Raw genomic sequence first — 15,704 nt, 5'->3', positions numbered from 1 at the left:
ACCTCCTTAATTACCTCATAGTTGATTCTTCTTATTCTTGTTTGTAGTTAATGGCTACAAACGCTGCCCCTGACGGTGTTGTTATAGACTTGGATGTATCACTAACAGTCAGGGGAGTCGTCAGATGTGCTCCTGTGCTAATGGGCCCCGACCTGACCTGATCACTAAGGGTGTTGGCACAGTCCTAATCTCTACCAAGCCTGATGGACCCCGGTACTAACAGTTAGGTCGGGGCTTGTCAGGTCCAGAGCTCACTTGACGTACACACGAGAGGCGTCACTAACTGCACGTCCTAGTGTCAGCTTTACTTTATATCGTTGCTTTTAACTTTCTGTGCCGCCCGCTGATCTCCCCTGGAATATCCTTGATAGAACATAATGATTACGAGTCAAATAGACCCCAGTCCTAATAGGCCCCAGTCCTAATAGGCCCCAGTCCTAATAGGCCCCAACTTGACCATTATGATAGGACCCCATAGGACTGGGGTCCATATGACTAGTGACCAACATCACAATACTGTGCTTGTGTCGGTTAGCCATCATCTCTTACAGTATAGTTTGTCCATAAGACACATCACTAGTGTAACACTATATTCCACTTAATACTGTACACCCACTCATGTACTGTAGATTATAGAAACCTTACTAATGTTTGGCCAATCCAACACCAGGTCATATTCAGCCAAAGTTCAGAGCTGGAGAGGCAGTCGTCCATGGCGTCTTCCACAGAGGAGGTGTCTGTGGCCCCGGGCGACACTGCCAACGACCGCACCGCCGACGACATGACCTCGTCGGAGAAACAGTTCGCCGTCTTTAAGGACTTTGACTTCTTAGAGTATGAGCTGGAGAGTCAGGGAGTAAGTTCTATGGACTCTACTGTGTAAAGTGTATTATCTCTGTCTCTCTCAGTGACTGTAGAAGTAATTATTATCAGAGATGTTTGTACCTCATGCAAACATCAGTGTTAAGGTAGAGAGAGAGTGTGTCCAGTGTGGTGTGTGTCTTGTTGCTCATTCACTCATGTAAACAAATGGTTATATAATTCATGTTTGTTTATCAGAGTGAGGTGATATATTTCCTCTATCTCTCTATACTGTCACGATCACACAAACAACTTCATCACACCTGTCCCGTCATCAACAGGAGGAGAGTGTTGACAACTTCAATCTTTGGGGAGTTCGTCGTCGATCGCCGAGTAACCTTGGAGATGGCGACCCTCTGAGCCACATGGACGACATCCACGGCTCGGAGCTCACGCCTTCCCACGGCAAGAAACCCACGCCCCCGGCAGATCACGAGTGGTGGGAAGAGGAAGGATCCGTGTCCCCCGTCGACGACCCCACGCTGGGCGCTGGGGAGCGGTCGGCGGTGCCCCACACCCGCCACCCGCAGCCGACCGCCACCGCTCACTCCGCCGTGCCGCCAAAACTGACTCTCGACACTACCGCCTCCGTACGCAGACCCACCTCCCCCACGTCAATGTCCGAGTGAGTGAACATTACCAAGCTGGCGTCAACATCTGTTCCGATCACCAAGCTGGCATCAACACCTGTTCTGATCACTAAGCTGCCATCACTCTACTGGCCATTGTCTGCTGAAATTAAAGTCACAGTTTTGCAAGATTTTTTCATTCATTTTCTTTCTTTTTTCTTCTTTTTCCACACAGTAACTGTCCTCACTTACACTCAGGTCAGGGATTACCGCACCAAACATTGAAAGGAAGAGTTGTTGTGATTGGGAGCCTGAGGGGTCATCATAGGTTAGGTCATCAGAGGTTAGGTCATCATCTCTCGGGTCATCAGAGGTTAGGTCATCATGTGTTATATAATTTACACTAATAATCTTGTTCCTCTTTTAGCCACAGCGAGAGCAGCGACGGGGACCTGGGTGACATGACGCCCTGCAACGCCTCCCCGAGTATTGCCGCCATGTTGTTCCGCCCGATCCGTCAACCCAACGATTTAGAGGACACCTGGCGGGCTCACCTCCTCTCTCTGATGGCCGCCGACGCCCCCATCCTCCACCCCACCAGGACCTGTACGCTCTTCAACGCCGTCTTCTCCGTGAGTTACACATTCGGCGGTGATAATTATGACAGGTATAAATTATTGAGTTGTTTGTTATGTGTTTATAAGGCGTTGTGTTCCTTTTATAGTGTCTATGAGGTTATGGTAAAGTTCCTTATTTTATGTGGTGTATGGAGAGGGAGGTCCATTATATCGAGGGTTCGTTGGATGTGAACCCCCATATAATGGAGTACAGGGGGGTCCTCGTTATCCATGATTAATTGGGACCATAAAAATGCCTCTAATAACAAAGTCACATAAAGCAGTGAATTAATCCCACATGAAATAATGGAAATAGATCACATTGGCGCCATGACACTGTAGACGACACTCACCCAAAAAAGTTAATATGATATCTTTTAACAATTATTTACCTTAGACACATTTGTTAAACATTTGATAACGTTATTTTAAGAAATTATTTAATTTTATAAGTTATCTAACGTCCTTAAAGTTCATTGGGGTCGGTGTGTTGAGGCAACGTGTGTCAGCGACCTGGTGATGTGCAGCGTAAAAGAGGAGGTGTTTGGCCTGATTGATGGAGGTGGGTGTTGGAGGATGGAGGTGGGTGTTGGAGGATGGCAGTGGGTGTTGGAGGATGGAGGTGGGTGTTGGAGGATGGCAGTGGGTGTTGGAGGATGGTGGTGGGTGTTGGAGGATGGTGGTGGGTGTTGGGAATGGTGGATTAGTCCAAGGATGAAAAAGAAACAGGACTAGGTGATTGTCCACTCCCTATCTTATTTCACCAAATCTCTTCTAATATTTCATCTATACTATAGCTGTGTGCTTCCTTCTGACTGCTGCACCACACTGTTTGGATTGGGAACTCATAGCTACGAAAATAAAACAATTCACAACATATACACAACAAAGGCTGGAGAAAACACAACACAACACTGGACTGGACGAAACAGAGTGGGAGACTGACCTGGGACATGTGTGTGTATGCACGACACCAGGAAGAGGAGGAATTTCAAACGCTTCAACTAAAAATCCGTAGTTTTCAGAGTTTTCGATCGGACTCCACTTAAACGCGTGGACTTTTTACGTGGATGGTCATAAAAAGTTGACGACCTAACTGTGAAACCGGGGATAGTGGATACTGTTATAACGAGGACGTCCTGTATATATATATAGAGAGAGAAAGAGATTATGTGGGGGCTTGACTGTATAAAGTTTTAAACTGGGGCAGGTTATGTCTTCTGAAACATGTCTTAATTTATTACACCAACACTCAGGAACGTACAGTAATAGAACACACACACACACACACACACATTACATTACATTCAGTATGGGATAGATTAGGTTAATTTACTTTTGGCTAAATCATATTACATTAGATTACATTTAGTCAAATTACATTACATTAAGTATAGGTTAGGTTAGGTTACAATGAAATACGTCTTGGTTATTGAATGAAAAAGAAGTGTCTTTTTGCCTTTGTTTATGATAGTTTCCCCCTAGAAGATGCTAATGATGGTTTTCTTTGGTGCAGGAGAGTGTGGTCAAGTTTAGTGAGCTGGTGAGTGAGAGCAGCCAGTACTTGGGGGAGAGCGGAGAGATGATGCATAATTACGGAGCCTTCCTTCACTACCTGGAGGTGAGTTATGTGGTGTATTGGTCGGTTGGGGTCTCTGTCCGATGTACAGTTGCGGAAGAATATTCTGCCCTACATGACTGTGGTCGGTGGAGACATCTGGCAACTCTCTCAGTAGTAAACAGGGCACGTTAGGATGAAATCAGTTTCGTGAAATATTTATTTAATGAATGCCTTAATTTCGCCTCTGATTCATAAATATCTTTTTCACGAGGTCTCATATTTTTTCATTATAAAAAACTTCATCATTGGTGTTGTTTATAATATTATATGGTGTGATAAGTCTGTGGAGAACCTGATAACGACTCTTAAGTTGTTTATTTACCCAAGTGGTGTTAATTTATACAATTTGCGCTTTGATGTTAATTATTATTTCATGGGACTAAATAAATGGAGTTTATAATGAAAAACTCAAATACTTGCCTCATATCTTTAACCCATCCAACAAAACACCAATTATATCACGTGTAAATGAATTTATACAACAATTTTAATACAACCCACCTATTTGGCTCACCTAACCCATCCAAAATACAGCCATATGTAACAAATACAGTACAACTCAATTTACCCAAATAACCATACTAGTGACCCGTCCATCCTCCATTGCCGGCAATTACCTCCTGCAGTCGTTCAAGAACTGACTCCACAATCCTCGGTGTCACATTAAGTTGAACGTCTTCTTGTATGACAACTACATTCGTAAATGGGTTTTGATCTGCAGCTTGATGTATCATTTGATCTTGAGATGGAGTTGTCTTTCTTGGGGCACCTCATCCATGGCGATCTACCAGAGTTTCCTCTTCATCCCACCTTTAAAGCCACCGATAAACAGTTTTCCGGTCAATTCCAAGTTCTCTTGTTATATCCATGTTGGTAAAGCCACAGTCTCTCATACCAACGATTCTTCCTCATAGACCAACCTTGGCCTCGCGATGATCCACTTTCAAGGCTCGGCGATGGACAGACTGAGGCTAGGCAACCACGGGACTGCAGCCACTATTACGCTTCATATCCTTTTGGTGTGAGAATCAGTGATATTGAATGAAGTGTTTTGAACACTTCGGTTCCCTACAGGATCCATATGCCATACAGAGGACACTATTTCCTGATCCATATTACTAGTGTCATATTTGTTTAATGTAACGTGAGGCTCAAGAAATCTTAAAAAAATACAGTAATGAATTACTACGGCTGCCAGGTAACACAGACAACAGTCACGGGAACATGTTAGGCTTACGTAAACATAACTTACCAACGGGATTAATGATAGCGACCATTAGTCGCCGATCAATTTTCTGATTTTTCTCAGGAGTGATAACGTTAGGTCACGTCAGCCAGCCTAAGCATGACACAGCTGTCTCTCCACTATGCACCTGTGCTGGCATGGGTGAACGCTACATCCACCGGCATTACTGAAAATATGTTCTTTGGTAAACATATTTTTTAGAAATCCTGTGTAACTCATTCTGGTTTCTTCCAGCATCTGTTGCCAGTGTTATTGGTGCAGGTGACCGTCACCCTGTAGGAGGCGTGATAATAACCGTACAATTATCTATAATATTTTCAGTCAACTTATGTTGTTTTTATTAACCTTTCTAATATTATATGAAGGTAAACATTCATATTGTGGCAAACATGTAGTTATGATTATGTTAATTGATTAAAATAGTGATGGATAACAAACAAAATATTTGGAGCGACTGGTTTCATCCAGACGCCGCCTTTACTAGGGCTGGAGACTGGTTCATTAATATGGGCTTGATACTGTTAACTACTGAGAGAGTTGCCGGAGGTCTCCACTGACCAAAGCGATGAAGGGAAGAATATTCTTTTCTAACTGTACCTTTAACCTAACCTAAGTTAACCTAATCTAACCTGACCTAACTTAACTTAAACTAAGCAGTCCTACCCTAACCTACCCAAACCTAACCTAATCTAACCTCGCAACCCCAATCTAACCTAAGAGACCTAACCAAACTTAACCAAACCCCAACCTAACCTAACCTATTTGTACTGGGACTTACTAAAATCACTTAATTTCTAAATCATTGTGTCAGAAAGTAATATTTATGATAATTTTGTATAAAGATAATTTTCCGAATAACTTTATAATAACTTTTAAATTCAATGCTTTTTTACTTCATTATTTTACGTAAAAAATTTGTATAGATTCTCTCCCTGTGATATTTAATCTCCTCTACAGTAAAACCTCTATTTAAAGGACTATATGGAGATGAAAGTCCATTATATCGAGGGTTCGTTACATGTGGAACCCCCATCTAACGAACTATATAGAGATGAAAGTCCATTATATCGAGGGTTCGTTAGATGTGAAACTCCCATCTAACGAACTAATAGAGATGAAAGTCCATTATATCGAGGGTTCGTTAGATGTGGAACCCCCATCTCACGAACTATACAGAGATGAAAGTCCATTATATCGAGGGTTCGTTAGATGTGGAACCCCCATCTCACGAACTATACAGAGATGAAAGTCCATTATATCGAGGGTTCGTTAGATGTGGAACCCCCATCTAACGAACTATACAGAGATGAAAGTCCATTATATCAAGGGTCCGTTAGGTGCTAAAAACCCCAATCCAACTTATCATATGGAGAGAGAACCCCGTTACTACATGTAGGCTTCACTGTGTTGTCATAATCATTGTGTCATTGCCAGCAGGGAGTGGATGGCCTGGCTCCTCTGATGTATGTGTACGTGGACGCCGCGTTGCTCGGAGTCACTCAGCTCACACAGAGGTTCCGCTCGACATTCATCGCCCTGCACGAGCATCTGGACACTTACCTGGACAAGAGGGAGAGTGCCAATGTGGTAAGTCGACTTTACCCAATAATACTCTGGGTTTTTGTTTCTTTGTAACCTAACCTAACATAGCCAAACCTAACCTAACCTAACATAGCCAAACCTAACCTAACCTAACATAGCCAAACCTAACCTAACCTAACATAGCCAAACCTAACATAGCCAAACCTAACCTAACCTAACATAGCCAAACCTAACCTAACCTAACATAGCCAAACCTAACCTAACACAACCCAAACCTAACCTACATTGTCCGGCTGGTATCAAATCAACGCTGAAACGGACCAAATCCATTAATTTACAGTGTCTGGACGGGATCAAGTCGACGCTGAAACTCCAACACCTTGGGGAGAGTTTGCCGGAGCTTTGTGCCGACGAGCAGCACATAGACCTTTGCCGCTGCCTGTACAAGATACACTTCCAGCTCTCGCTCCTGTACGACACCTACACCAAGCTCCTAATGGCTCTGATTCACACGGCTAAAACTGCACAGGTATGGCTCGGTGCTCGTCTTTGAACGGTGAATGAGGGGTAGATAGAGAGACAGACAGACAGACAGACAGACAGATAGATAGACAGACAGACAGATAGACAGACAGACCTATGAGATCTTTAGGTCACACTCGGGTGATGTAAAACAGATAGGTAACTTGGGTCTGCTGAGGAGGAGGTCTAACACAAGCTCAGAACCTCTCTCCTAAACTGGCTTGCAAGAATGAGGGAGTGAAAAATGGATCTTGTTTATTTTATTATATTTTAAGTGTCATTTGTTCTCCTGTTTCAAGTACGTGAGGTTGAGGCACGTTCACAAGACTTGAGGAAACTACGTGTGTTTGTTTTTTACGGTGTATATATACTGTATACCTGTGTTGTCTTTATACCAAACTGATTATAGTCTTTTTTGATGATTTATGGAATTATTATTGTATGTAGTTTTGTATTACATCTTGGAGGACAAAATCAGTTTAAATCAGTAATCCCATAAAAAACTACAGAAATACAAAAAGCTGATTAAACAACTTATTGTAGTCTGAGTCATGAGAGGTGTCGACAGTGACCGCCATCTTCGGAAAACACTTTACGGAATGATTCAGGAAAACAATAATTAATTTTGTTTTCTATTTAGGCGAGTGACCACAGTGTAGAGTTGAGTACACTGCAGGGCAAACTAGTGGCTGCTGTGGAACAACTGGACTCCACGCCTCCCACAACACCAACGCAAAGCTCACAGTGTCTTCCCCCTGAACGAGAGCTGCCGGAGGTAAGGTTAACGACCGTGTTGATAAGTTGTGTTACTTAAATGACCTGATCAGTGCTGGAGGGTAGGAGTGGGTAGGGGAGGGGATGGGTGGTGAAGGTGGCTCAGTCATATGAGAAGCGGCTGGAGGAAATATATCAAGTTATCATTATTATTAAGAGTTATAGGAATTTCTCTTGACTTAAAAATAAATATATATTACCGGCGGGAGAAGCGTAATGTCGCATGGCAGTAAAACAAGAGGTGTTGTTGTTCTCGTGGAGTAGAGTCGTCATATTCAACGAGTTAATGAGGCGGTCGGGTCGGGGCCAAGGTTAGTGGGCCCATTCCTTCAACCACCTCGTTATGGGTCGGAGTATAACATTATTAACAAGTTTTTGAGTTTTATCAATTAATATTTCAATGGTTTTTACAGAAGTTATGCTATTTATTATTGATGTTATTTTGTTTTCATCTTGTATTAATTATTTCTCATCACCAAAGCATCAGTTTAAGGTCTTCCACCTAAGCTGTTGCACTGCCAGGGATGTAACTACCACAAACGATCAATCAGTCTCAAATATTAACACCTGACGTCACTTCTATTCCAAGGGTGAAGAGGGAGAGTGTGAAAGTGTCGGCGGAGAGGAGAGTGAAGGAGGGAGTGCAGGTGAGATCAGTATAGGACGCACTGAAGGAGGCTCTCCAGTAAGCTCTTCCTCACTTGGGTCTCAGTCCTTAGAGCTCCCTGTAACACAACCCAACTCTCAACCTGAAGCAGAACTCCAGGTAATATTTCCAGTTTACATATTAGAGTGAATCCTCGGTGTAACAAACTGTATGGAGATGAAAGTCCATTATATTGAGGGTCTGTTAGATGTGGAACCTCTATTTAATGGACTGTATAGAGATGAAAGTCCATTATATCGAGGGTCCGTTAGATGTGGAACCTCTATTTAATGGACTGTATAGAGATGAAAGTCCATTATATCGAGGGTCCGTTAGATGTAAAACCTCTAACTAATGGATTATATGCAGGGAAAAGTCCATTATATGGGGGTTTCACTGTACAGTACTGTATATAATCGTATCCAAAATTTTCAAAGATTCAATTTCCCGGTTAGTTTTTTTATCTTGCGAAAATGTTCTCTTTATTCCAGTTTAGTAGCAACATTTATTATGAGTTTGGGGAGAATTGAATTAGTTTTTCTTTACTCATTGTTTGTTGTGGGCCCTAAACCATTAATCTTCATTTGTTAATACCACTAGAACATGTAAAGGTTTATTGGGTTTTAGTAGCAAAATCCAAGTAGTCCTTTTCTTCATTTATTTAAGAAAATATAGTATATGTAGTTCAAGTGTATATAACCGTAACTTAACCACTGTAGTTATGAGTGTTAATGAGGACGGAGGCTATATTAAATAGCTCTACTATATACGTCCTGTTAATGTGAGAGTTGGAGTGATAATCTAGAGTAGGGACCCTCGAGGGAGAACGGAAATATATCCGACGTCCTCCCTCAAGAAAGGACGGAAGCATATCAATGATGGCTCTATATAACGTCCTCCTCTCGTCGGGGTTATCAGACTACTGTCCGCAATAGGTGGCCAGAGAGCCGGATACTTAACCTTTAGCTCAGCACTAAGTGACGCGACTTCCCGTGGACACACCTTATCACGTGCTCTGAACATGAACCTCATAGCTAGTGGAAAGTTACAGTGGGTGATAGTTATACAAGTCTAATGTAATTAATCCACAAATATATAAATAATTCTGCCTATAAATCAGGAGCTAATACAGTACATGCTCAAGACCTGTGATTTGTTTTTGGGTGATTCTTTGTGTTCTCTTAGTAGTAAAGTTGTTATACTGTTGGTAATTGAGACAAGACTGTACCTGAGTCTCATTTTAGTTAATTTTTATCAGTTACTTTAATATGTATAGCCACCAACACAATACTCTGGACACATCTGGCAGCATCTAAGACAACATAAAGGCCATTAATCATGTATATAATTAAGTTTGCCTTGGTTTATACAACACAGGGTAGATGATTAACCTGATCTGGGTGTCTGTATGAGTAGGTGCCGCCAGACGTGCCCACGGTGTTTGTGTTTACATTGAAAAGAATCTTATAGACTGAAGCTGTAATAATATCTTTTCACTGATGGTTCGCAGTTATTACAACTAGTGGCTGACCAGCGGTGGGTCGGAGCTCTGCAGTTCGTCCGTCAACATCGTTCTCTCTGGCATCGTGAGGCGAGCTCTTCCCACACCCACGATGACATCACAGTTATCCTCGACACTTACTGCACATATCTCGCTGACAAGAAACCCGGTAATGTCTTGTGTACAGTACATAATGTGTCATCGGCTACTTAGTATCTTTTAGTCTTTTTTACACAGTCTTAGGAGCACCGTAGATCCATCTAGCGGGCGGTCTAGCTAACTAGTGATAATTGGTCGTCCACTCCGTCGGTGATGGTGTTTTGTTTATTGTGGTTTACAGTGTCCATTATAACCAGGTTCCATTATAACCGAGTTCCATTATAACCAGGTTCCATTATAACCGGGTTCCATTATAGCGAGGGTTTACTGTACTGCACATTTGTGTTATATAACCTTTGTGTTCCTTGTCTGCAGGTATGATAGCGGTGTGCGGGACAGAGGCCGAGTTGGGGGAGACCAGTTTCCGTCTAACGGAAGCCAACATGTCGTCTTTATCGGTCCTCAGAACCATAGAACAGACGCCCAAACAGAGCCGGGAATCTCTCGAGTCAGTTATTCGTAAAACAGAGTGTTAGGTCCATTCAGCGCTATGTAAGTTTTATGTCTAGTTCAAAATATTGACCATAATACTAATGCTTATTATTGTAACTTGTAAAATCTCAGTGTGCTTAAAAATAAAAGGATTCGTTCTTTCCCATGACATGTTATGTGTTTGTAGTTACAGAAGCACAATTATCCCACATTGTTGGCTCTGTCGGTAAATTAAGTTGAGCTATAAATGTCCATAAACAGAGGACACAGCCACCAAACAAAACACTTTAAAGTCTTGAGTCTGTTGTGTATAATGAATCTCAGTTGAAACCTTTTAAAGTGATGTAAGTTTATGTTGTGATATAAATAAATGAAAGCTTTACTGATAATAGTGACAAAGGCATAAATCTCTCTCATAAAACTATCATTATGCCAGACCTCAATCTGTTATGTTAAAGGAATACTGTACAAGCCATTTAGCTAAATTGTATAATTTATCAAAACATTTACACAAATTATGTAAAAAATACATAATTAAGCCACAATCTGTTTAAGAACACCATCAGGCTTACTTAACACTGATACTGTCTCCATGCATAAGACTGATCATTTGGTTCAGCTCTCATAACCTATGATCAACACCAAAAACTAACTGTTGGGGCATTAACAACTCCTGGAATGTGACCGCTCCACGAGGACAAGTGGCTCTGATGGGTGGGCAGGTTCTGTGTAGACAAGAGGTACAAAGGTACTTACCTCTCTCCTGTGTTTCACTCAAGTGGCTCTGATGGGTGGGCAGGTTCTGTGTAGACAAGAGGTACAAAGGTACTTACCTCTCTCCTGTGTTTCACTCAAGTGGCTCTGATGGGTGGGCAGGTTCTGTGTAGACAAGAGGTTCAAAGGTACTTACCTCGCTCCTTCAAGTTGCTGCAATATTTTATAATTGTTGACTCTTGGTTCTCATTTGTTGTGGGAGGAATCACTATTTTTATTGTGTTTTAATCATTACTTTTAACAGTTCATTAAACTTAAAGCTGTTCTTTTTATTTTATTGGAACTTGTGAAGGATCCCTTAGACAAGTTTTTTATTTCATTCACCATTGCAGTTGTAAGGAAGCCTATGGTCAGTTATAAACCTGTGTCTTGTGCCGCCGGCCCACAAATTTTAATCAACCCGGATGAAATAATGTGTCATAAAGATGGCTGCTTATATGAGGAAAACATTACCATTTTGTGATACTTGGGATTTATGCTTTTGTTAATATTTATCAACGGTCAAAGATTTAAAAATAAAATACAAGTTTAAGATGTGATGGGTAAAGTGCTCAATAGATTACAATTGTGCTTTCCTTTAAACATCCCCAGAATCCAACTTTAAACTCTTCCTCATAGAGAGGGTAATGACTGAACATGTACAGTCCCCTTCACTGGTGTGTTTACAGGGGCTCGTCATATAGCCTAGGTACAGTCCCCTTCACTGGTGTGTTTACAGGGGCTCATTATATAGCCTAGGTACAGTCCCCTTCACTGGTGTGTTTACAGGGGCTCGTCATATAGCCTAGGTACAGTCCCCTTCACTGGTGTGTTTACAGGGGCTCGTCATATAGCCTAGGTACAGTCCTCTTCACTAGTGCGTTTACAGGGGCTCGTCATATAGCCTAGGTACAGTCCCCTTCACTAGTGCATTTACAGGGGCTGGTCATATAGCCTAGGTACAGTCCTCTTCACTAGCGCTTACAGGGGCTCACATAGGCCTAGGCAGTCCCCTTCACTAGTGCATTTACAGGGGCTCACAGCCTAGGTACAGTCCCCTTCACTGGTGTGTTAACAGGGGCTCGTCATATAGCCTAGGTACAGTCCCCTTCACTGGTGTGTTTACAGGGGCTCGTCATATAGCCTAGGTACAGTCCCCTTCACTGGTGTGTTTACAGGGGCTCGTCATATAGCCTACTGTTGTCGTCGTACATACACAAGTCAGCCCATCAGTGCTGTGAGGAAGAAGGTCAACGTAAAGGACTTATTTTGGTCTATAAGTTGATTTATTTCTGATAATTTGTAATGGTAAAGTTTTTATTTGTGGATAATTTTTATTTATCAGATCTGTAGTGGCAGGAAGACTAATCCTGAAGCTTTGATGTATTAGTAGCTATTTAATGTAAAGAGACACCAAAATTAAAACCTAACCTAACCTGTGAAGATAGATTTTTATGGCAGAAAGACCAGACTGTATACAATAAAAAGATACAAATATTCATATAAAGTTTATGTTTATTATTTTAATTTTAACCTGTGATATCTCGCTTGTTTCTGACACCTGCTGTTTACACACTTAACCCTTAGACTGTTCCAGGCAGCTGTGTGGTGTGATATTAATGTGGCCGACATGTTTGGGTGAGAAGTCCGTCCCGAGAAACATCACTGGAGTGGTTGTCATGCAGTAGGAAGTCTCAGTTACCCTCTTGATGTCATATGGGAAGGATGGTTAAAATATTTTCTTAAAGATGTGGAGTGTGGCAATGAGTGGTGAGGCTGCCCCACCCATTGAACCATAAAAGTGGTAAATATGGTCAATTTTTATCTTGTTGACGTAAATGATAGTTGTTATTATGTGCAGGAGTCTGAATATTGTAGGAGTGAATTAAATGGTAACATAAAGAGTGAAAGATGGGAGTAATGTGTCCCCAGTGTGTGTGTGTGTGTGTGTGTGTGTGTGTGTGCGTGTGCGTGTTTTTTTTCACGATCCCCGCCATAATCACCTCTGCTGGGTCACCAATCAAAGGTTATATCAATTTACTTGGACCAAATGTTTCCTCTTTGACTGCTCTACAACCTCAAATTTTTCAGAAGTTTCCTAAGAGCTGATCTAGTTCAATTATATAGATGTTCCCAGACAAGTATTAAAAGCTGTCTTGGGGTTAACTGCAGCTGAAGAACATGTAGACGAGCCACTGCCGGGCCCTATAAAAAATCCTTCATTCAGGATATTTCACACTGAACTATGTGAAGTGGGCAGTGAACTCTTGCAGGAGAGACTACAGTACTCTAATTAGTGCCACATTGAGTGAAAATATCAACAGAGTGGAACACCAACAAAAGAGTATCAGAGTCACATGGGAATAAAGAAAAATATTGAGTGATATTCATTAGTGGTGACCATCAACCATAAAAGGATCTGGTAATGTATTGAGGGAACACCAAGATCCTTCTTTACAGGGAAGGTCCTCTTGTCATCAATAAAGGCAGCAGCCACTTGTGACTCAGCACCAGCACTGATCATGTCCCCAGGTAACAGAACTCATCAACACCGTCCAGCCTTGATATGGACACATAGTTACCTGCACATATAGAGAACACTTAACACTGTACCAACCTTCCACACTCACTGCACTTTATAGAATTGCTGTCAACAAATGACATGCCTGACGTACACTCCTCCATACAAATGTTTGCCGATGACGCCAAGTTATTTAGGGAAATGAAGAACCCAGCGGACTGTGAAGAGCTGCAGAAGGACCTCTGTGGGCTCCAAGAATGGTCGAAGAAATGGCTGCTGAGATTCAATGTCACGAAGTGTAAGAGGATGCACCTGGGGCATACCAACGGTAAGGAGGCGTATCATATGTCCCAATGGGATGAAGAAACTGCACTAGTTGAGACTGAATGTGAGAAGGACCTAGGTGTGTATGTTGACAATGAGCTGAAGTTCTCGGGCCATTGTGAGAAGAAGGTAAATCAGGCAAATAAATTATTGGGTCTTATAAGAAGGTCGTTCAGATATCTAGACGATCCGTCCTTCGTAACGATCTTCAAGAGTGAAGTACTTCCCCATCTGGAGTACTGTCACCCCGTCTGGTCCCCGAGATATGCTAGGGACTGTCAGTTGGTTGACAATGTTCAAAGGAGGGCCACCAGACTGGTGCCTGAACTACGGCACCTCAACTACCATGAGAGATTGGAGCGCCTGAACTTGCCTAGCTTATACTACAGACGGGCAAGGGTGGACCTAGTTGAGGTGTATAAACATCTCAAGGGGCACTACTCAGTCGAGTGTCCTGACCTGGAGCTGGCGGACGCTCGCCCCACAAGGGGTCACAGCTCAAGATTGAAGATCGTAGGTAGTAGGCAGCTACCAAACAGGGAGGTACTACTGCCTGGGAAGATATTGGAAGCTTAATGTGTTGTCTAATGGTAGACCCTGCTGCCATACGTGACCAGGTTGCTGATCTGACTTTCTGCCTCATTAACACACAATTGTAGGGTCTTAATTGTTTCTATTACATGACAAAACAACATACTTATATAGCGTGTCTCACTGTTGACTTTTTTCATTCTTGCATTTCTTTGTATTTATTATTATCACTGTTGTTATTATTATTATTACCATTAATATTTTATTTTACTTTTTATTATAAATTTTATTTACTATGAATTATTATTATTATTACATTTTCGCCCCCCGGGCCCTGATGTGGGCCAGTGACCTGTGCCCGGGTGGGTTAATCCCCGTGTAAAAAAAAAAAAAAGTCCAGAAAACTGTGAGGGCAAACTTTTTCGGAGTGAGAGTTGTGAACTGTTGGAACAACCTGCCAGAGAGTGTTGTGATGGCACCGAGTGTGAGCTGTTTCAAGACCAGACTTGACCAACACTGGAGCAGGTTCAGGTAATCAAAGACAAAGTCGTGTCACGGTTTTGTCCGAAGATTAAATATAACTCGTGAAACATCATGAGAGCCCTAACACAAGGCAGAGCGCACCAAAGGTTTAGCCCTTTGGAATTTGGCAATTGTTTTCACCAAATTTCACGACATGAATTTTGTCTTTCATTGTACATTCAGGAGCCGATGCATGCCCAGTACTTGCTAACAGTGAGTAACAGAGACGTGACCAATCGCCCAAGCGGCTAACGAGCCGATCAGTGGTGAAGAGGATGAAAGTAAAGTAAATTATAATATACACACTGACTTACTATGAAGCATTATAATATATAGGTGTACACACTGACTTACTATGAAGCATTATAATATATAGGTGTATACACTGACTTACTATGAAGCATTATAATAGTATACAGTATGCACTGACCTAGTATGAGGCATTGTAATATATAGGTGTATACACTGACTTACTATGAAGCATTATAATATATAGGTGTATACACTGACTTACTATGAAGCATTATAATATATAGGTGTATACACTGACTTACTATGAAGCA

General features: G+C 41.9%; 1 protein-coding gene across 1 annotated transcript in view; it reads left to right on the top strand.

The window, feature by feature from the left end:
* Window positions 1–11,829, top strand: part of LOC121867681 (protein furry-like) — a 34,864-nt gene extending 23,035 nt beyond the window's left edge. Inside the window, exons 25-34 of the mRNA XM_042367700.1 lie at window positions 671–856; window positions 1,143–1,486; window positions 1,858–2,062; window positions 3,564–3,668; window positions 6,349–6,501; window positions 6,797–6,985; window positions 7,619–7,753; window positions 8,342–8,518; window positions 9,909–10,068; window positions 10,374–11,829. Of these exons, the coding sequence (XP_042223634.1) occupies window positions 671–856; window positions 1,143–1,486; window positions 1,858–2,062; window positions 3,564–3,668; window positions 6,349–6,501; window positions 6,797–6,985; window positions 7,619–7,753; window positions 8,342–8,518; window positions 9,909–10,068; window positions 10,374–10,534 (1,815 nt within the window). The 3' untranslated portion in view covers window positions 10,535–11,829. The remainder of the gene's footprint in view (window positions 1–670; window positions 857–1,142; window positions 1,487–1,857; window positions 2,063–3,563; window positions 3,669–6,348; window positions 6,502–6,796; window positions 6,986–7,618; window positions 7,754–8,341; window positions 8,519–9,908; window positions 10,069–10,373) is intronic.
* The last annotated feature ends 3,875 nt before the right edge of the window (window positions 11,830–15,704 follow it).

The sequence above is a fragment of the Homarus americanus genome, unplaced genomic scaffold (genome assembly GCF_018991925.1).
Source record: "Homarus americanus isolate GMGI-L3 unplaced genomic scaffold, GMGI_Hamer_2.0 scaffold46583, whole genome shotgun sequence".
In the NCBI taxonomy this organism is placed as follows: Eukaryota; Metazoa; Arthropoda; class Malacostraca; order Decapoda; family Nephropidae; genus Homarus; species Homarus americanus.
This window is presented reverse-complemented; position numbering and strand designations above follow the sequence as displayed.